Genomic DNA, 15,541 nt, shown 5'->3' with positions numbered 1-15,541 from the left:
AGCAACAAGATGCCATGGCTGCCCTGAAGGAGTTAGTTGATGAAGGGTTGGTTAAGGAAGGGAATGAAATTTGGTGTTTTTTTAGTGAGTTTAGAAAACCAGAGTCAAGCGTGGCCTTCCTGAATGCAGACAAGAGTCAGATGAGAGCAATATGGTTACAGTACGAGTTCAAAATGCACAATGCACGTTTGGGTTTGAATTAGAGTTTTGTACTTGTTTTCCTGTGTGCTTGTAAGACAAAGAAATATAAACCAATTTATGCTTGTCCTGTGTGCTTGTAAGACAATAATGTGTTTGATTTGTAAGACTTTGTTGTTGGAACGTGTTTGTAAGATTGACTATTATGTATTTTGTTTATGTTTTTTTACCAGTTACTTTACTTTGTCAGGTGTGTAGGTCTAATGAGGCGTCCTGTTGATGGGGTTAGAGGTGGGAGTAGACGATCGAAGATGATGGCGGTTCAGTGGATAAGTTATATGGATGAGTTTGGATGTTTGATGCTTGATTATGGTCAAAATTATCTTCATAAGATTCCCTGATACACCTCATCTTTAACCGGAGAAGCTTGGATGAAGGAGGTGATGGAAGGAGAATTAGTTGTTAGGTGCATTCAATCATTTAGGATGGAGGGACATGTGTTGCAACGCCTTTGTGATGAGTTATCAGACAATCATGGATTGAAACCTTCAGCTTTAGAGAAAGTAGGTATCTTTCTGAATATGATTGCACATGGGATGTCGAACTGAGAAGGTTGTGAGAGGTTTCATCGGTCAGGGGATACAATTAGTCGCGCTTTCCATGAAGTCTTGGACGTGTTTACTGTCCGTCGAAAGGGTTGGAATGGGCTTAACCGGAAACTTATAAGACCTCATGATCCTAATTTTTTGTCAACACCAAAATATATTAAAAATGACAAACGATTCAAGCTGTTCAAGGTGAAATGACATTAATTTTTTAATAATTTCATACCTTTTTATTGTTAAGACTATAATTTTTGTTTTGGTGATAGGGTGCTATTGGGTGTATTGACGGAACTCACATAAATGCTTTGATCCCAGTAGACCAACAAATCCCATACAGAGGACGAAAGGGCGTGTGCACATTCAATGTAATGGCGGTTTGTGATTTTGCAATGTACTTTACATACATTTCAGCTGGATGGGAAGGTAGCGCACATGATTCTCGTGTATTCGACCACGCCGTTAGTACTCCAGAAATGAACTTCCCCCACCCTCCTAAAGGTATAGTCGTTTAGTTTTGCACTGGTAATAGAATGTGTAATTTAACATCTTATATTGTTGTTTAATAGTCGGTTTGGTCGAACAGGCAAATACTATTTGGTTGATAAGGGTTATCCAGATCGGGAAGGCTACATGGTTCCTTACGGCAGCGTGAAATATCCCCTCCCTTAATTCCGAACGGAAGAACCAAAGACGATGAAGTAAACATTTAATAGAAGTCACTCGTCACTTCGTAATTGCATTGGACGTTGCTTTGGGGTCTTGAAGAAGCGATGGAAGATTTTGCATGGTTTGCCAACATATAGCATATCTACTTAGATTGATATCATCAACACATATTTTGCACTGCATAATTGGATCTTAGAGCACAAGAAGCTTGACAAGTACTTAGAAGAAGACGAGGAAGATGACGAACATTATGACGTGTTTGGCCAACCGATCTCAAACATGACAGAAGAGGGGAACTCATCAATTCCAGGTGGAATGAAGGGAATTAGAGATGACATTGTTAGAAAACTGTTTCGAATGAAGGCGTGGAAACGAAATTGATTGCAATGTCCTAGTTGGTCTAAATTTTGGTATTAACTTCTAAACTTGTTGTTGTTAAAATTAATAGCTGCGTAAATTTTGGTATTGGTTCCAAGGTAAACTTGTACTTGGTGGTGACTTCAAAACTGGTAGATGTTTGGTTTAAATTTTGGTATATATGATGCTCTCAAAACTTTACCAGATTCAGCATTAACAGTCAAATACTCAGCACATTCAAGCAGCAGATTAAGTTGGGCAAGAGTGGCCTGTTCTGGTGAAGTTCACTTAATAATTCAGCAGATTCAGTTGAACAAGGTGAATATTTGAAAATATGGAGACATGCATCTGAAGGCGAGGAACAGGAATCGTAATCAGTTGAAAATACATAACAGTAAAAAATTCAGCACATTCAGGCAACACCTCCGGTAATTCAGCACATTCAGCACATTCTCAGTTCAGTAGCAAACTACAACAATCAAACATATGCCCAATATTGTGATATAGGAAACACTGAAGAATTGGAACTACTGCTACTTGGTTGGAGGATAAGCAATTAGAACAGAATTTATATTAAACAAACCACAACAGTCATACATAAACTTGACAACTCACAAGAAAACCAGTTACAACCACTGTCATAAACATCACACATTAACCACTATCATAGAACACATACTACACCACAAAAGCACACATAAGAACCACTGTCATAACACAACACCTTGGCCTGCAACAAAACACAACAAAACAAACACAAACAACATCTTAGAGAGGGATCATTCTTCTGTCTCCATATCATCAGTCCTTGAAGATACGCATCTTGTATTTGGGAAACCCATATATTGGAGTTGATCTCTTGAATTGGTCGACATCATTTCTCTTAACATCGTTGTAAACGACAAAGTCTCTCCACCCGATCCCCAGCCTGTACTGCATGTTGCTGAACTTCACCAGTACAGGCCACTATTTCCCATTGAGGGTCATGATGATGGTGGCATTCTTGAAGAGGTACCTCTCACCATGATCAAATGGCACTGGCTGCATAGTAGATTACCAAATGTTAGAAACAAAAAATTACATAACAAATATTGAAAAAAATATCTCTCCAATACCACAAGACAGTCGCCCTCAACAAAACTCATTTTCATGGATACCACGAAGGTGGCATCCGGGTTGTGTATTTTTACTACAACTCTCTCCTTTGTGGCCCTAGGAGTGGGCACCCTGGCAACATTAACGCATTCTTGTGTCCTTGCTCTCAATATATCCCGTACCTCCTGCTCTATCTCACTGCCACTTTCTGATGACTGGGAGGTAAACTTGGAGGATGATGAGGAAGATGACACAAGAACAAATCCACCAGACATATTGAGAAGGAGGAGGAAGAAGAGAGTTTGGGGTGGTAGTGTTAGTATGTCATATGGTGGGGTATTTATAGCAACCATGGGATGAGTTCTGCAACATTCAATGGTTGCATGTAATACAAAACAAGAATTGCAACATTTTAAGCAACCCGAGACTGCATTCAATAGATGGCAGCCTTTATTGCTTTGACCAAAACAGTAAAGCATGGTTGCATTGAGATTCTCTGTCTGAATTCAGTAATGCAGTAGTTTAAGCAACCCAAGAATTCAAATTTGTAAGGTAACGTACACTAAACACACCACATTGGAACATTTCAAGATCATAACAATAGTTTTCATCCATAGTAGAGGAACACAACAACATACAGCTCAATCAAGATATGAATCCTAACATATGAAAATAAACATCACCCAACATACCTAAACTAACTTGTTAATGATAATGCCTATACATATAATACCCACAACAACCACATTAATCAACCTATTGGAACTACCCATCTTAGTAATAGCTTGGTTTCTTGCCTTCAAATCTTGTTCAAGCTCCGTGTTTTGAATCTCTAATTGTTTTATCTGATTCACCAGTTTAGAAATTGTGGCTTCTGCTTTTGCATCATATGGAACATCAATCCATTGGAAAAAATTACAACCATTTGATACTCTACTTGTATATAGTGAGAAACTTTTGAACCTTCGTCCACAATTCTTCAGTGTATGAGCTGTCCTAACTCTAACACTCAAATCACACCAACATTTTCCTTCATTGTAAGAGGTGTATGACCCAGATTGTGATGACATTGTAAGAGGAAGTATTAAATTCCTCAATCTACAATACATTCATATCCAAAATTACAACCTAATAAATCAAAATGTAATTTACAACCTAATTGACAACCTAATTCACATCCTATATTCACAACCTAATTTAGATGCAGCTTTGAATGCATTCCTCAACAAAACAACACAAACAGATCCTTCAATTCAAATTTGTAATAGCATAATTTTTTGGAAAAAATTAGTATATGAACCCTACAATCCCAAATATGTACCAGATTTTCCCCAAACGTAACCCTATAAACCGATTGCAACCAGATTTCAACCTAATCAACACTTAACCCACAAATTGCATAACCCTAGAAGCCGTTTTTCACCACATCAAGACATATAATCGACAAATTTAAAGAATGGATGATGAGAGAGTATTTACCTCAAGGAAAATCCGAGATTGATGCGAAGGGGAAGAAACCAGGGAGAATGGGAGAGACGAAGGAGCATGCAGCAAGGAGAAGGGATGATAGCCCGATCACATGTGTTATTTCTCTTGTCAAGTTTTGACAACCTTGTTTGGGATATCGGGGGTTTGCTGAATTATTTTAGCAACCTTGTAAACTTACATCAAACACATTGATCAGTTAGTTTTGAGAGAAAAAGTAAATCATGAAAATGGCAAATGAAATCCAGTAAACTGAGCATTAAAAACCATTACATGACCATGTACATTTCATACAAACTATCACCTCTCGTACAAACCATTAAACGAGTTATCTTGAATACAACTGTAGGAGTTATCATGCAAGACTGTTGGTGAAATCATAGATTTCTCAACAATTATCACCTCTCACACAACGAAGTGTCAATCACCTTGATTTCATACAAACTAACCATTTAAAACCATTACTACATGACCATGTAGATGTTCTACATTGATTAAACGCACAATACCAAACCCACAGTATGTCCGGCTACAAATAGAAACCATTAGATGAGCTGCTACATGTTCTACAAAACAACCAAATTGGGCAGCTACATGTGCTATATTACACCCAAAATGAAGAGTTGCATGTTCTACATTACACACATGGTTCCCTACATTACAACCAAGAGGTATAAAATCACTACGAGTAATGAGATAATTATGAGGCTACCGATCCACACAAAAGACTTCATAAACCTCTTCATCTCATCACGCTCCAAACAACCATCACATGGGCAGTTGTGATCTTGCTAACAATGTTAGCAAGATCATCATTCATCTTCTCAGCAGCCACCAGTTCAGATTGCAAATACTGCTCATACATTTGATCAACCACTTCAGACGTGATGTGTGAAGAAGTGAGTCTGTGTGGGTGGGGTGGAGATGGTGTAGGTGAACCAATCATGTCGCATTCCTAACACATTTCAAAACAATAACACAAACAATTCAATAGAGGCCTAAAAGAGATTTCTCCCAAAATTTTACCTAACCTATTTCATATTATGGAAAACACATTCCTTATTTTGACTTACAAATTGGTTAGAAAACCTTCGAGACCCGTTTGAGTTCGGACTGTAGTTGGTCATCGTCTCTAGCACTTCACTTGGCAACCTTCCAAACTGCCGGTCAAATTCTAATTCTTTCTCGAGCAAAGCCATTGCCTCATATTCTGCAGTAAAAGAGTCTGATGTGTTTGACATCCTGCAGTAAAAGAGTTTGATGTGTTAGTCATCAAAGTTTACACATCATGAAAGTATATGAATCTGATCAAAGTTTAGAAATCAAAGTTACACATCCTGAAATATTAAAGTATATGATCTGTTGTAGGAAATTATTTTAGTTCTGTAGCTTCTTTAAGGAAGTAAACTCTAAGCTACTGATAGTTCAAGGGAAACAACTCCCAAATTACAGGGGTGTCTTGTTGTTGTTCATCTAACATAATGATCTCAAGAACTACAAAGTTGTAATTGACTGCTAACAGGTTCTGCTAATATGTCATATAAAGGATCATGTATATACAAATAATCTTAAATACATTAACAACAAGCTTATCACTAACTTCTAACAGAGGCTGATGGTCAAACACAATTTCATAAAGGATCGACTTAACAAGCCATATTTTCCACTGCACATAATGATCTCAAGAACTACAAAGATGTAATAGTCAGTTTGGCAGTGCTTTAGTTATTTGGTTTGTCAGGAAACAACTTAAATACACATGAATTTCCCACTGCACATCATTATTCAGTACAAAATCCTTCCAACTACCATATCCAATTCTAAGTTAACTGAAAAGAATAGTATGAAAACTACCATATCCAGTTCTAAAGCCAATAGTATAGCACTTAACATGCCATATTTCCTTGTAATTGTTGAACACCTAATTAGTTTCTCTCAATCTATCTCACCCTAATAGATAATCCCTTTACTCAAAAACAATATTTGAATAACACCTCAGCTCTCAACAACCAAATATTCAACATTCATCAAGCTCAGCTCTTACAATCCCCGTTTCGTTTTTGTTCAAGATAGATATATCAGTGCAGAAAATCGAATCATGAAAAACACCAAGCCATTGCCAATCATGGATTCCCAGAAATGCGAAAATGGAGAAAGTAGGGTTAACCTTTTCAGTTTCGCACTGGAAAATCGAAGGAGGCGACAATGGCTGCGACTGAAGGTTGCGGTCTCCTTTTCAATTCAAATCGAGAACGGAAATTTGTTGAACCCAGAAAATCAACAACAAAAAACAACCCAGAATGAGAGAAATCGAAAGAGGAAGAGAAGAGAAACAACAAAATCGGAGCTTCGAACCTGGAGGAAACAAATAGCCTTGAAATCAGCTAAATTCGGAGGGCACACTGGTCTAGGAATATGCACTTCAGCTAGCTGAATTACCACAATCTAACCCCCAAGCTTGCCAGCTTTTGCCAAATTTCAACTCCATTTTCTTCAGCTAATTGTAGTAGCTTTGATTTTAGAACCAAAACATACATTAAGGAACATTTAAAAGCTACCTCAAAAGCTAACTTATAGAGCAAATAAGAGCCTAAGCTTCCTTTAAAAAAAAGAAGAAGAAGGTAAGTTTAAGCTATAACCTACGAGAAACCATGACTATTTAATGGAAATTAGCACATGTGTGCATTTGCTAAATTATTCTGATTTCTTTTACTGCTGAAAAATTCAAAATTAATGTGTCGGTACTTTTTATAATGAATAATGATTAACTAACCCCTATGATTAATAGAAAAACATTTTTCTGACGATTAAATTTACGTTGAAGGTGGCCCTTCGTTTTCTGCAGTCACATCTCGCTAACAACTAGTGTTTGACTCTGATCAATATATCTTCCCAAATACACCTATTCATAACCTCAATTGAAGTTCTTGCCCCCCATGTGATGCGAGTCTACTTTTAATTCCAGTCCTCCCATACGCTTTCTTTTCTCTTCCAATTTTGTGATTTACAGATCTTGAGTCGAAGATTAAGCTGAGAAGCGGAGTTTAGCATCTCCCTAAAACCAATGGAATTGCTCTCTTCTACAACGACCAGATCTAATTACACGCTCCCCAAATACGCCGTATTAGTTGCCTTCTTGCTCTTCTGCTCCTGCCTCACTTCAACAGGCGAGTTCCTTATTCTTAATGTGCTGTAATTTATTCCGGTTTGCTTTGTATTCCCCCTAAAATTGGTACTGAGAGGTTAAGTTTTGCTTTAAAGTGGCCGATTCCGGATATGGTGTTTGTAGTTCACTTACGTAGATCCGTAGATGATGTTGGCTGACCATTGTATTCGTTTCAGTCTAGAATTTTTACCAAAAAATATCAGTCTGCGCTGCTTATTTGGTATAGTGTTTTGAATTAATGATGCTTATTCGTTGAATTACGTGTTCGATTTTTGAGATCTAACAACTGGCTGCTCTGCTTGCGTTGATGTTTCTGCAGAAGGTTATGATGCACTCGATCCAAACGGGAATATTACCATAAAGTGGGATGTAATGCAATGGACTCCGGATGGCTACGTCGTAAGTGCCTGATTAATTGGGGATTTCTGTAGGCTTTGGTGGATAATCTGCTGCTTCTTAATTATCCTTGATCATTGCTTCGATCCTCAAGAAAAATGGCACATGTTATACCTTCCTTGTTCAGTCATTCTATTAACCCAGCTATAAAGAGGCTTAAGATTCTTTGAGTAGAGAATGTGTTTTCACTGTTTTGTACACTGATGTGCTAATTAGGCGACTCTGCATACTGCAACCATCTTACTATATCTCCTTTCTGCAAATGTTTGTAACTTGTGCATAAACTTGATGGTAGGCTGTTGTGACGATGTTCAACTTCCAACAATACAGACACATACAGGCGCCTGGATGGTCATTGTCATGGACATGGGCAAAGAAGGAAGTGATATGGAGTATGGTTGGAAGCCAAGCCACTGAACAAGGAGATTGCTCCAAGTTCAAAGGAAACGTACCTCACTGTTGTAAGAGGACCCCAAACGTGGTGGATTTGCTTCCAGGTACCCCATACAATCAGCAAATCGCCAATTGCTGCAGAGGAGGAGTATTGAATTCTTGGGGCCAAGATCCTGCTACTGCAGTTAGTGCATTTCAAGTGAGTGTAGGTCAGGCAGGTACCACCAACAAAACTGTCAAGCTACCAAAGAACTTTACCTTGAAAGCACCTGGACCAGGATACACTTGCGGACCCGCCAAGAACGTCCCCCCTACTAAATTTGTCACCTCTGATAAGAGGAGGGTCACTCAAGCCTTAAGTAAGTACCCATTTTAATGCCTCTGTGTAGTGTTTACAGTCTCATATTAATCCGAGATTATTGACAAGATGTTAATGTGTTGTAACAGTGACATGGAATGTTACTTGTACCTATTCCCAGTTCTTGGCCCAAAAGACTCCTACATGCTGTGTGTCCCTATCTTCATTCTACAATGACACTTTAGTCCCCTGTCCTACTTGTGCATGTGGGTGTCGAGGCAATGGTACTCAGTGTGTAAAGTAAGTGATCTTAATTTCTTGCCTGATTCGATTGCACTGTTTTTATTTAGTTGCTAATGTAGCTACTTCATAATTTTTTCCGTTAATAATAATATTATATCTTTATAATAATATGTAAAGATTTATTACTCATTGAGTAATTATGATGTATAAAATACACTTATTCAAACAAAAAAAGTTATATAGCAAAATATAATGACAATCCATTTTAATTATGTCACTGCTTATACTAAGAGATTTGATATGTCTATTGCAGCTCTGAATCTTCAGCTTCTCATTTAGCTTCAAGTGTTACAAGCTCTGGGAAGAGCAGTGATGCACCTCTAATACAGTGCACGAACCATATGTGCCCTATACGAATCCATTGGCACGTGAAGCTCAACTACAAGGACTACTGGCGTGTTAAAGTCACGGTCACAAACTTCAACTACAACATGAACTACACACTATGGAATATGGTTGTGCAACACCCTAACTTTGATAATCTCACTACATCATTCAGCTTCAACTACAAATCATTGACTCCATACGACGGCCTCAGTAAGCTCAAATCATTCTCTCCACCTCATGTGTTATACTGGAGTCATGTATGTCATTCATGTAAACTTCTTCTCGTTGCAGATGATACAGCGATGTTATGGGGAGTCAAATTCTACAATGATTTCTTGGAGCAAGCAGGGCCGCTTGGAAATGTGCAGTCAGAGCTTCTGTTCAGAAAAGACGCGGCAACGTTCACATTTGACAAGGGATGGGCTTTTCCAAGAAGGGTCTACTTTAATGGAGATAACTGTGTAATGCCTTCTCCTGATGCTTATCCATGGCTGCCTAATGCAACTCCAAAGGCTTTAATCCCTCTCCTCAGCTCAACAATGGCCGGTTTTGCTCTCCTACTCTTGTTGTAACATGCATAGTGGTGGTTGCTTTATCTATTCTTTTTTGGTCCTCTCTGCTGAATTGCTTGGAATGAAAGAATGAATACATGTACTGAATCCAGGTGAGTTCCATAGTGGTTATTTGTAGAGTAATGCTCTGTTTTGTTTGAAAAAAGTTAATTAACTGGAGCTAGATGGAACAATAAGGAGTGGTTGTGATATATTATGTTTAGGGTTTAGTGAGCTACCTTGCTTTGTATCCGTATTTATGTACACTTGAAAACACTGTGTGTTGATTCTTTATAATGTCATAAAATCATGTTTGTAGCTGTGTAATAAGAGTTGATACGCATTTATAGAAATCCTTATCGCAAAAAGGTGAACATTAACATCTTCATTGGAATACAAGTTTAGAAACCACCATTCTACTACTACAGTGTACTACAACACATTATTTTCCGGGAACAAAGTTGGTGGCGTATGACCAGGCATTGTTGTTAACCGGGTCTGCCAAGTGGTCCGCCAAGTTCTCGATAGGTCCCTTTCCGGTGACAATTGCTTGTACGAAGAATCCGAACATGGAGAACATAGCCAATCTTCCGTTCTTGAGCTCCTTCACCTTCAACTCTGCGAAGGCATCTGGGTCTTCAGCCAAACCCAACGGGTCAAAGCTTCCTCCCGGGTACAACGGGTCGACCACCTCACCGAGAGGCCCACCGGCAATTCTGTAGCCCTCGACAGCACCCATGAGGATGACCTGGCAAGCCCAGATCGCCAAGATGCTCTGAGCGTGGACCAAGCTAGGGTTCCCCAAGTAGTCGAGCCCACCCTCGCTGAAGATCTGGGAGCCGGCCTTGAACCACACCGCCTCGCCAAACTTGACTCCGTTGCGGGCCAATAGCTCTGGGAAAACACAGCCCAAAGCACCCAACATGGCCCATCTTGAGTGGATCACCTCCAGCTCACGGTTCTTGGCGAAGGTCTCAGGGTCGGCGGAGAGCCCGGCGGTGTCCCAGCCGTAGTCGCCTGGGAACTCGCCGGTCAGGTAGCTCGGGGCCTCGCCGGAGAATGGGCCGAGGTACTTGACCCTGTCGGGACCGTACCATGGGCTGCCTGAGGCGGCAGCGGGCTTGGCCTTGCCGGCAGCCTTCCTCATCGAGACTCTGCCCTCTCCGAAGATTTCGGAGGTGGAGGGAGAGCTCTTGACGGCCTTGCCGGCGAGGGCGGAGGAGGAGAGGGCCATTGCTGAGGTCGCCATTGCTGAGATGGGTGGAGAAAGAGAAGAGAAAACTAAGTGTTGTTTGGTTAGTAAGTTTGAAGATTTGAGTTGTAATGGGAGAATATTTATATGCGTTAGGTTTGAAGTGTAGGACAAAGAGGGTAAGGTCCTATTATCCGAATCAGAAAATATAGGAGATCTGAAATCTTTGATGTAATTGGATTGGAGCTGCTGGTTGCAAGATTTTGGATGTCCACATGGATAATCTCTGCACCTCTAGTCTTAGTCTGACGTGTAAGTATTGATGGCTAAAAATTGTACTCCCTCCTCATTCTCTTCTTCTTCTTCCTATTTTGACCGGGTTCGTTTACTTATACACGTTTTATATTATAAATATTTTTAATTATACGTAAATAAAAATTATAAAAAAATAATATTCTTAAATTACTTATTGACACGAATTAAATAAGATCACACATGACTATATTTTTATATATAGGTTAGGGAAAACCAAGAAAATTATTCAAATATGTAAATAGTGTAAAAAAGTCAAATAAAAAGAACTATAGGGGAGTGAGGGAGTACATTATGTCTGGATAAGTCACAACCAATGGAGTGCCAATCGATTTAGAGATATACATGATTATTCAAGGTTATTAAACTCGAGAGTCTACTGTTGACTTGGAGGGGTCCCTTTACTCGACTCGTTAATTCGATTCATTGACTCGTAAGAGGCTACTAAAGTATTAAAATAATAAATAAATATAGAATATAAATATAAAATATATAAATATAAGATATAAAAAGTGTAATAAAAACCTAAAGAAATTTATTTTATATTTTTGTGAAATTTAAAAAATCTTCCCTGCTTAATTATGTTAAAAAACTTAATGTGTGGTTATTAGATAAGTTATTACAGTAATTCTTTTTTATTTTATCTAGTTTTTAATGAATTAATTATAAATAATTTTTTTCGCGAACCTTCTTAAGATAAGAATTGGGCGTTTAGATCCAAATATGAGCTCTAAAATCAAAGAAAACAACCGAACCTCCTTCAGAAATACAAAAAATGGACTAAAAATGAAAAAAAAAGAACAATTTAGCAAACTCTTCCGAGTTTGATCCGAGTCTGACCGAGTTTGACCGAGTCTATTACGAGTTTGTTGGAAAACGAGTCTTCTATCCGAGTCGACTAGATGCCTATGCCTTAACTCGTAGACTCGTACGAGTCAGCGAATTGACTCGCGAATTTGATAACTATGTGATTATTATTTTGCTGTAAGTCATAAGTTTCTAAGGATAGAGTGGGAATGTGACTCGGGTGCAATACTCAAAATAATTGTAACTTGCTGACAGTAACTCGTTTTCTTGTGAAATCTAAGCTGAACTTTCAACAGTAGTGGGCAAAGCCAGACTATATAATCTTACATGTTGTGATGTCAGCTAACATTCTGTAAGAAAATAAGATATCATTTTTAGTATGCAATATAAAATTAAGTGATGCTAAAATTAGATTTTAGTGAAAATTTCATATTGTGATCTGTGAACTACTAGAAGAGAAAAAAGAAAATTTGAATTATTTATAAAATTGTCACCGCGTTACTTTGGTTTTTTGAGAAATTTTCAAAAAAACACCCCTTATATGGATGAATTTCACTTTAAACACCCCTTATATCACTATTATAAAGCCCCACCCCTTATATTACTTCCGTCACCAAATCCCCACCTATCCCTCTATGACGTTAGAAAATCCGTCCAAATCCGTAAAATTACAATTTTGCCCTTCAATTTTGTGTTGAAATTCCGAAAATAACCCTCCTTCTTCTGTTCTTGAATCCTCCATCATCTTCCTCACACCGTTCTTCTTCGTTGCTGCTCGAATCTGCATCAGCACCACAAATGCTGAAAAATCAGCTTTGTTCCCCTTCCTTTCTTCGTTCTTGCAAAATTGCTGCTCGTTCCCCTTCCCTTATTCGTTCCCCTTCCTTTCTTCGTTCTTCTTCGTATCTGCAAAATTGCTGCTCGTTCCCCTTCTTTTCTTCGTTCCCCTTCCTTTAAATTCATTCGCAATTCTGCATTCAGAAAGGAATTACCTGCTCGTTCCCCTTCTTTTCTTCGTTCCCCTTCGTATCTGCATTCACTCGCAATTCTACATTCAGAAAGGAATTAGGTGCCAAATTCGAGCATCAATTTGTCGAGCAGCTTCCCCTTCCTTTCTTCGTTCCCCTCCGTTCCCCTTCATTTCCGAAAGAAATTAGGTGCCAAATTCCTTTCTTCGTTCTCCTTCCTTTCTGTCGGGCAGCTTCCCCTTCCAATCGCAATTCGCAATTCTGCATTCAGAAAGGAATTAGGTGCCAAATCATGCCAAATCAAGCTGCGAGTGAATTCAACTTCCCCTCCCTTTCTGAAGTCAAGGTATTAGCCGGATTCTGCAACCCTAGCCGGAAGTTTTCTTCTTCAAATTGCTTCGTTCTTCTTCGTTCTTCTGCAACGCTAGCCGAAATTTGCTCGAATTGCTTCGTCCTTCTTCGAATTGCTTCTGAATTCATTCGCAATTCCTCAAGGTTCCTTTCCTCCTCGTTCTTCTTCTGGATTCATTCGCAATTTTGTTGTCTTGTGTTGTTTTGTGCTGATTTTTGTTGTTTTGATGTCTTCTGAATTCATTCGCAACGAACAATTGTCAAAGAAAGCCATCTCTTTATTGTTGTTTTGTGCTGAAGGGAAAAATACGTGTCATCGAAATGTTATTAGATAGGTGGGGATTCATTGTGCTGAAGGAAGCCATCTCTTAAGAAAGGGCAAAATCGTCAAAGAAAGCCATCTCTTAATTGTTGTTTTTTCACTTGTAATTTTTTTAATTTTTGAAGGGCAAAATTGTAATTTCACGGATTTGGACGGATTTTCTAACGGCATAGATGGATAGGTGGGGATTTGGTGACGAAAGTAATATAAGGGGTGGGGCTTTATAAATAGTGATATAAGGGGTGTTTAAAGTGAAATTCACCCATATAAGGGGTGTTTTTTTGAAAATTTCTCTTGTTTTTTTAGCAAGTTAACAAATTCATATTTTATTTTCAAATTTATTACTCTACGCTGATGATTTAGATAACGAGAATTGACTGCGAAATGTTAGTATTTTCAAAGCTCAATTTAAGCAAAAACCCTCATGCAATATATAGATAGAAGTATTATCACATTGGTATCTTTTGATTTGGAAGTGTTACTTAGAAATGCAGCATACGTGGGCAAATAGACAAACACAATCAAGATCGTTGATTCCGCATAATGCCGAAATTGACAAGCTCGAGGAAAACCTCGATTTTCTTATTAATGATAAAAAAAAACCCCGCCTCCAACGAAATAGCAAATAAACGCTTAAATAGTAAACCCTAATCAAGTCTGAAGAAGGTAAATTACTAAAAGGTCCCAAGCTAAAGATAACTAAAACTGAACATAATTGCTAAAGATGAAATATTCTAACTTTTAAAAGTTCTAAGAAGTGATTCCTACCATAAGGCCTACGCCTTTGAAGTGTTCAATTCCCGCATAAGTTGTAGCCTTAAATGTGCCTCATAATTCCCTTCGGGGCAGAGAAGAATTGTTAAGTTAATTGAAGTGAACTAGAAGCTTAGATCACGTAAACAAACCTTGATGAGATGAAACACAGGAAAGGAAGTGATTGTACAGACTGAGCAAGAACATGAAGAGGAAAACCGAACAGAGGACTAGAACATTGTATTGAATTGATGATGAAAGTATTACAGAAGTATTCTGGTACCAAAGTACAAGGAGTAGAGATCTATTTATATACAAAGAAGAGCAAAAATGACAGTAAAAGAGCTTAAGAAAGCTCTGACTTGATTGACACGTTTCTTACAACCAAGTAACTGAATTTGTTATGCTCATGTCATGCTGACGTGTGTGAACAAAGATTCACTTCAACAACTTGCATCCTTCTTCCTTGCTTAGCTTGCACATCATCACAACACTCCCCTTCAAGCTAAGCATGCTTGTAATGAACAACAACACCCAATTGGTTGAGTAATGTGTGAGCTTGCTCAAGACTCAGAATTTTTGTGAAGACATCTGCAAGTTGGTCTTTGGTGTTGACATACTTGGGGCTCAGCTCCTTCTTTAGTACCTTTTCCCTTACCAAATGACAGTCAGCCTCGATGTGCTTTGTTCTCTCATGAAAGACAGGGTTCTTAACTATATGAATAGCAGCTTGATTGTCACAGGATAGCTCTACAGGCTTAGTCTGATCTAGGCCAAGATCATGAAGTAACTTTAACAACCATGTTATTTCACAACTAGTGAAGGCCATGGATCATATTCAGACTCAACAGTAGACATAGAAACAAAGGATTGTTTCTTAGTTCTCCGGGAAATCAAGGATTTTCCTAGAAAGACACAGTATCCAGATATGGATTTTCTTGTCATAGGGCATGATTGCAAGTCAGCATCACAGTATGCTCTGAGCTTTGGGTCAGAGTTTTTAGCAAGAAGTAACCCTTGTCCAGGAGAAGACTTTAGATACCTTAGTAAATGTTT

At 38.5% G+C, this 15,541-nt stretch overlaps 2 protein-coding genes across 2 annotated transcripts; one reads left to right on the top strand and one right to left on the bottom strand.

Moving 5' to 3' along the window:
• Nucleotides 1-7,410: 7,410 nt before the first annotated feature.
• LOC141250865 (uncharacterized) lies at nucleotides 7,411-9,801 on the top strand. The gene is made up of 6 exons (XM_073670129.1): nucleotides 7,411-7,513; nucleotides 7,832-7,911; nucleotides 8,204-8,660; nucleotides 8,749-8,899; nucleotides 9,156-9,439; nucleotides 9,521-9,801. The coding sequence occupies exons 1-6, from the start codon at nucleotides 7,411-7,413 to the stop codon at nucleotides 9,799-9,801; spliced, it is 1,356 nt and encodes a 451-aa protein (XP_073526230.1).
• Nucleotides 9,802-10,222: 421 nt separating this feature from the next.
• On the bottom strand, nucleotides 10,223-11,029 carry LOC141250864 (uncharacterized). Its single transcript, XM_073670128.1, has one exon. The coding sequence runs from the start codon at nucleotides 11,027-11,029 to the stop codon at nucleotides 10,223-10,225; it is 807 nt and encodes a 268-aa protein (XP_073526229.1).
• Between the last annotated feature and the right edge of the window lie 4,512 nt (nucleotides 11,030-15,541).

Source organism: Phyllobates terribilis, unplaced genomic scaffold (assembly GCF_046119375.1).
Source record: "Phyllobates terribilis strain yellow unplaced genomic scaffold, ASM4611937v1 Scaffold_6267__1_contigs__length_45750, whole genome shotgun sequence".
In the NCBI taxonomy this organism is placed as follows: Eukaryota; Metazoa; Chordata; class Amphibia; order Anura; family Dendrobatidae; genus Phyllobates; species Phyllobates terribilis.
This window is presented reverse-complemented; position numbering and strand designations above follow the sequence as displayed.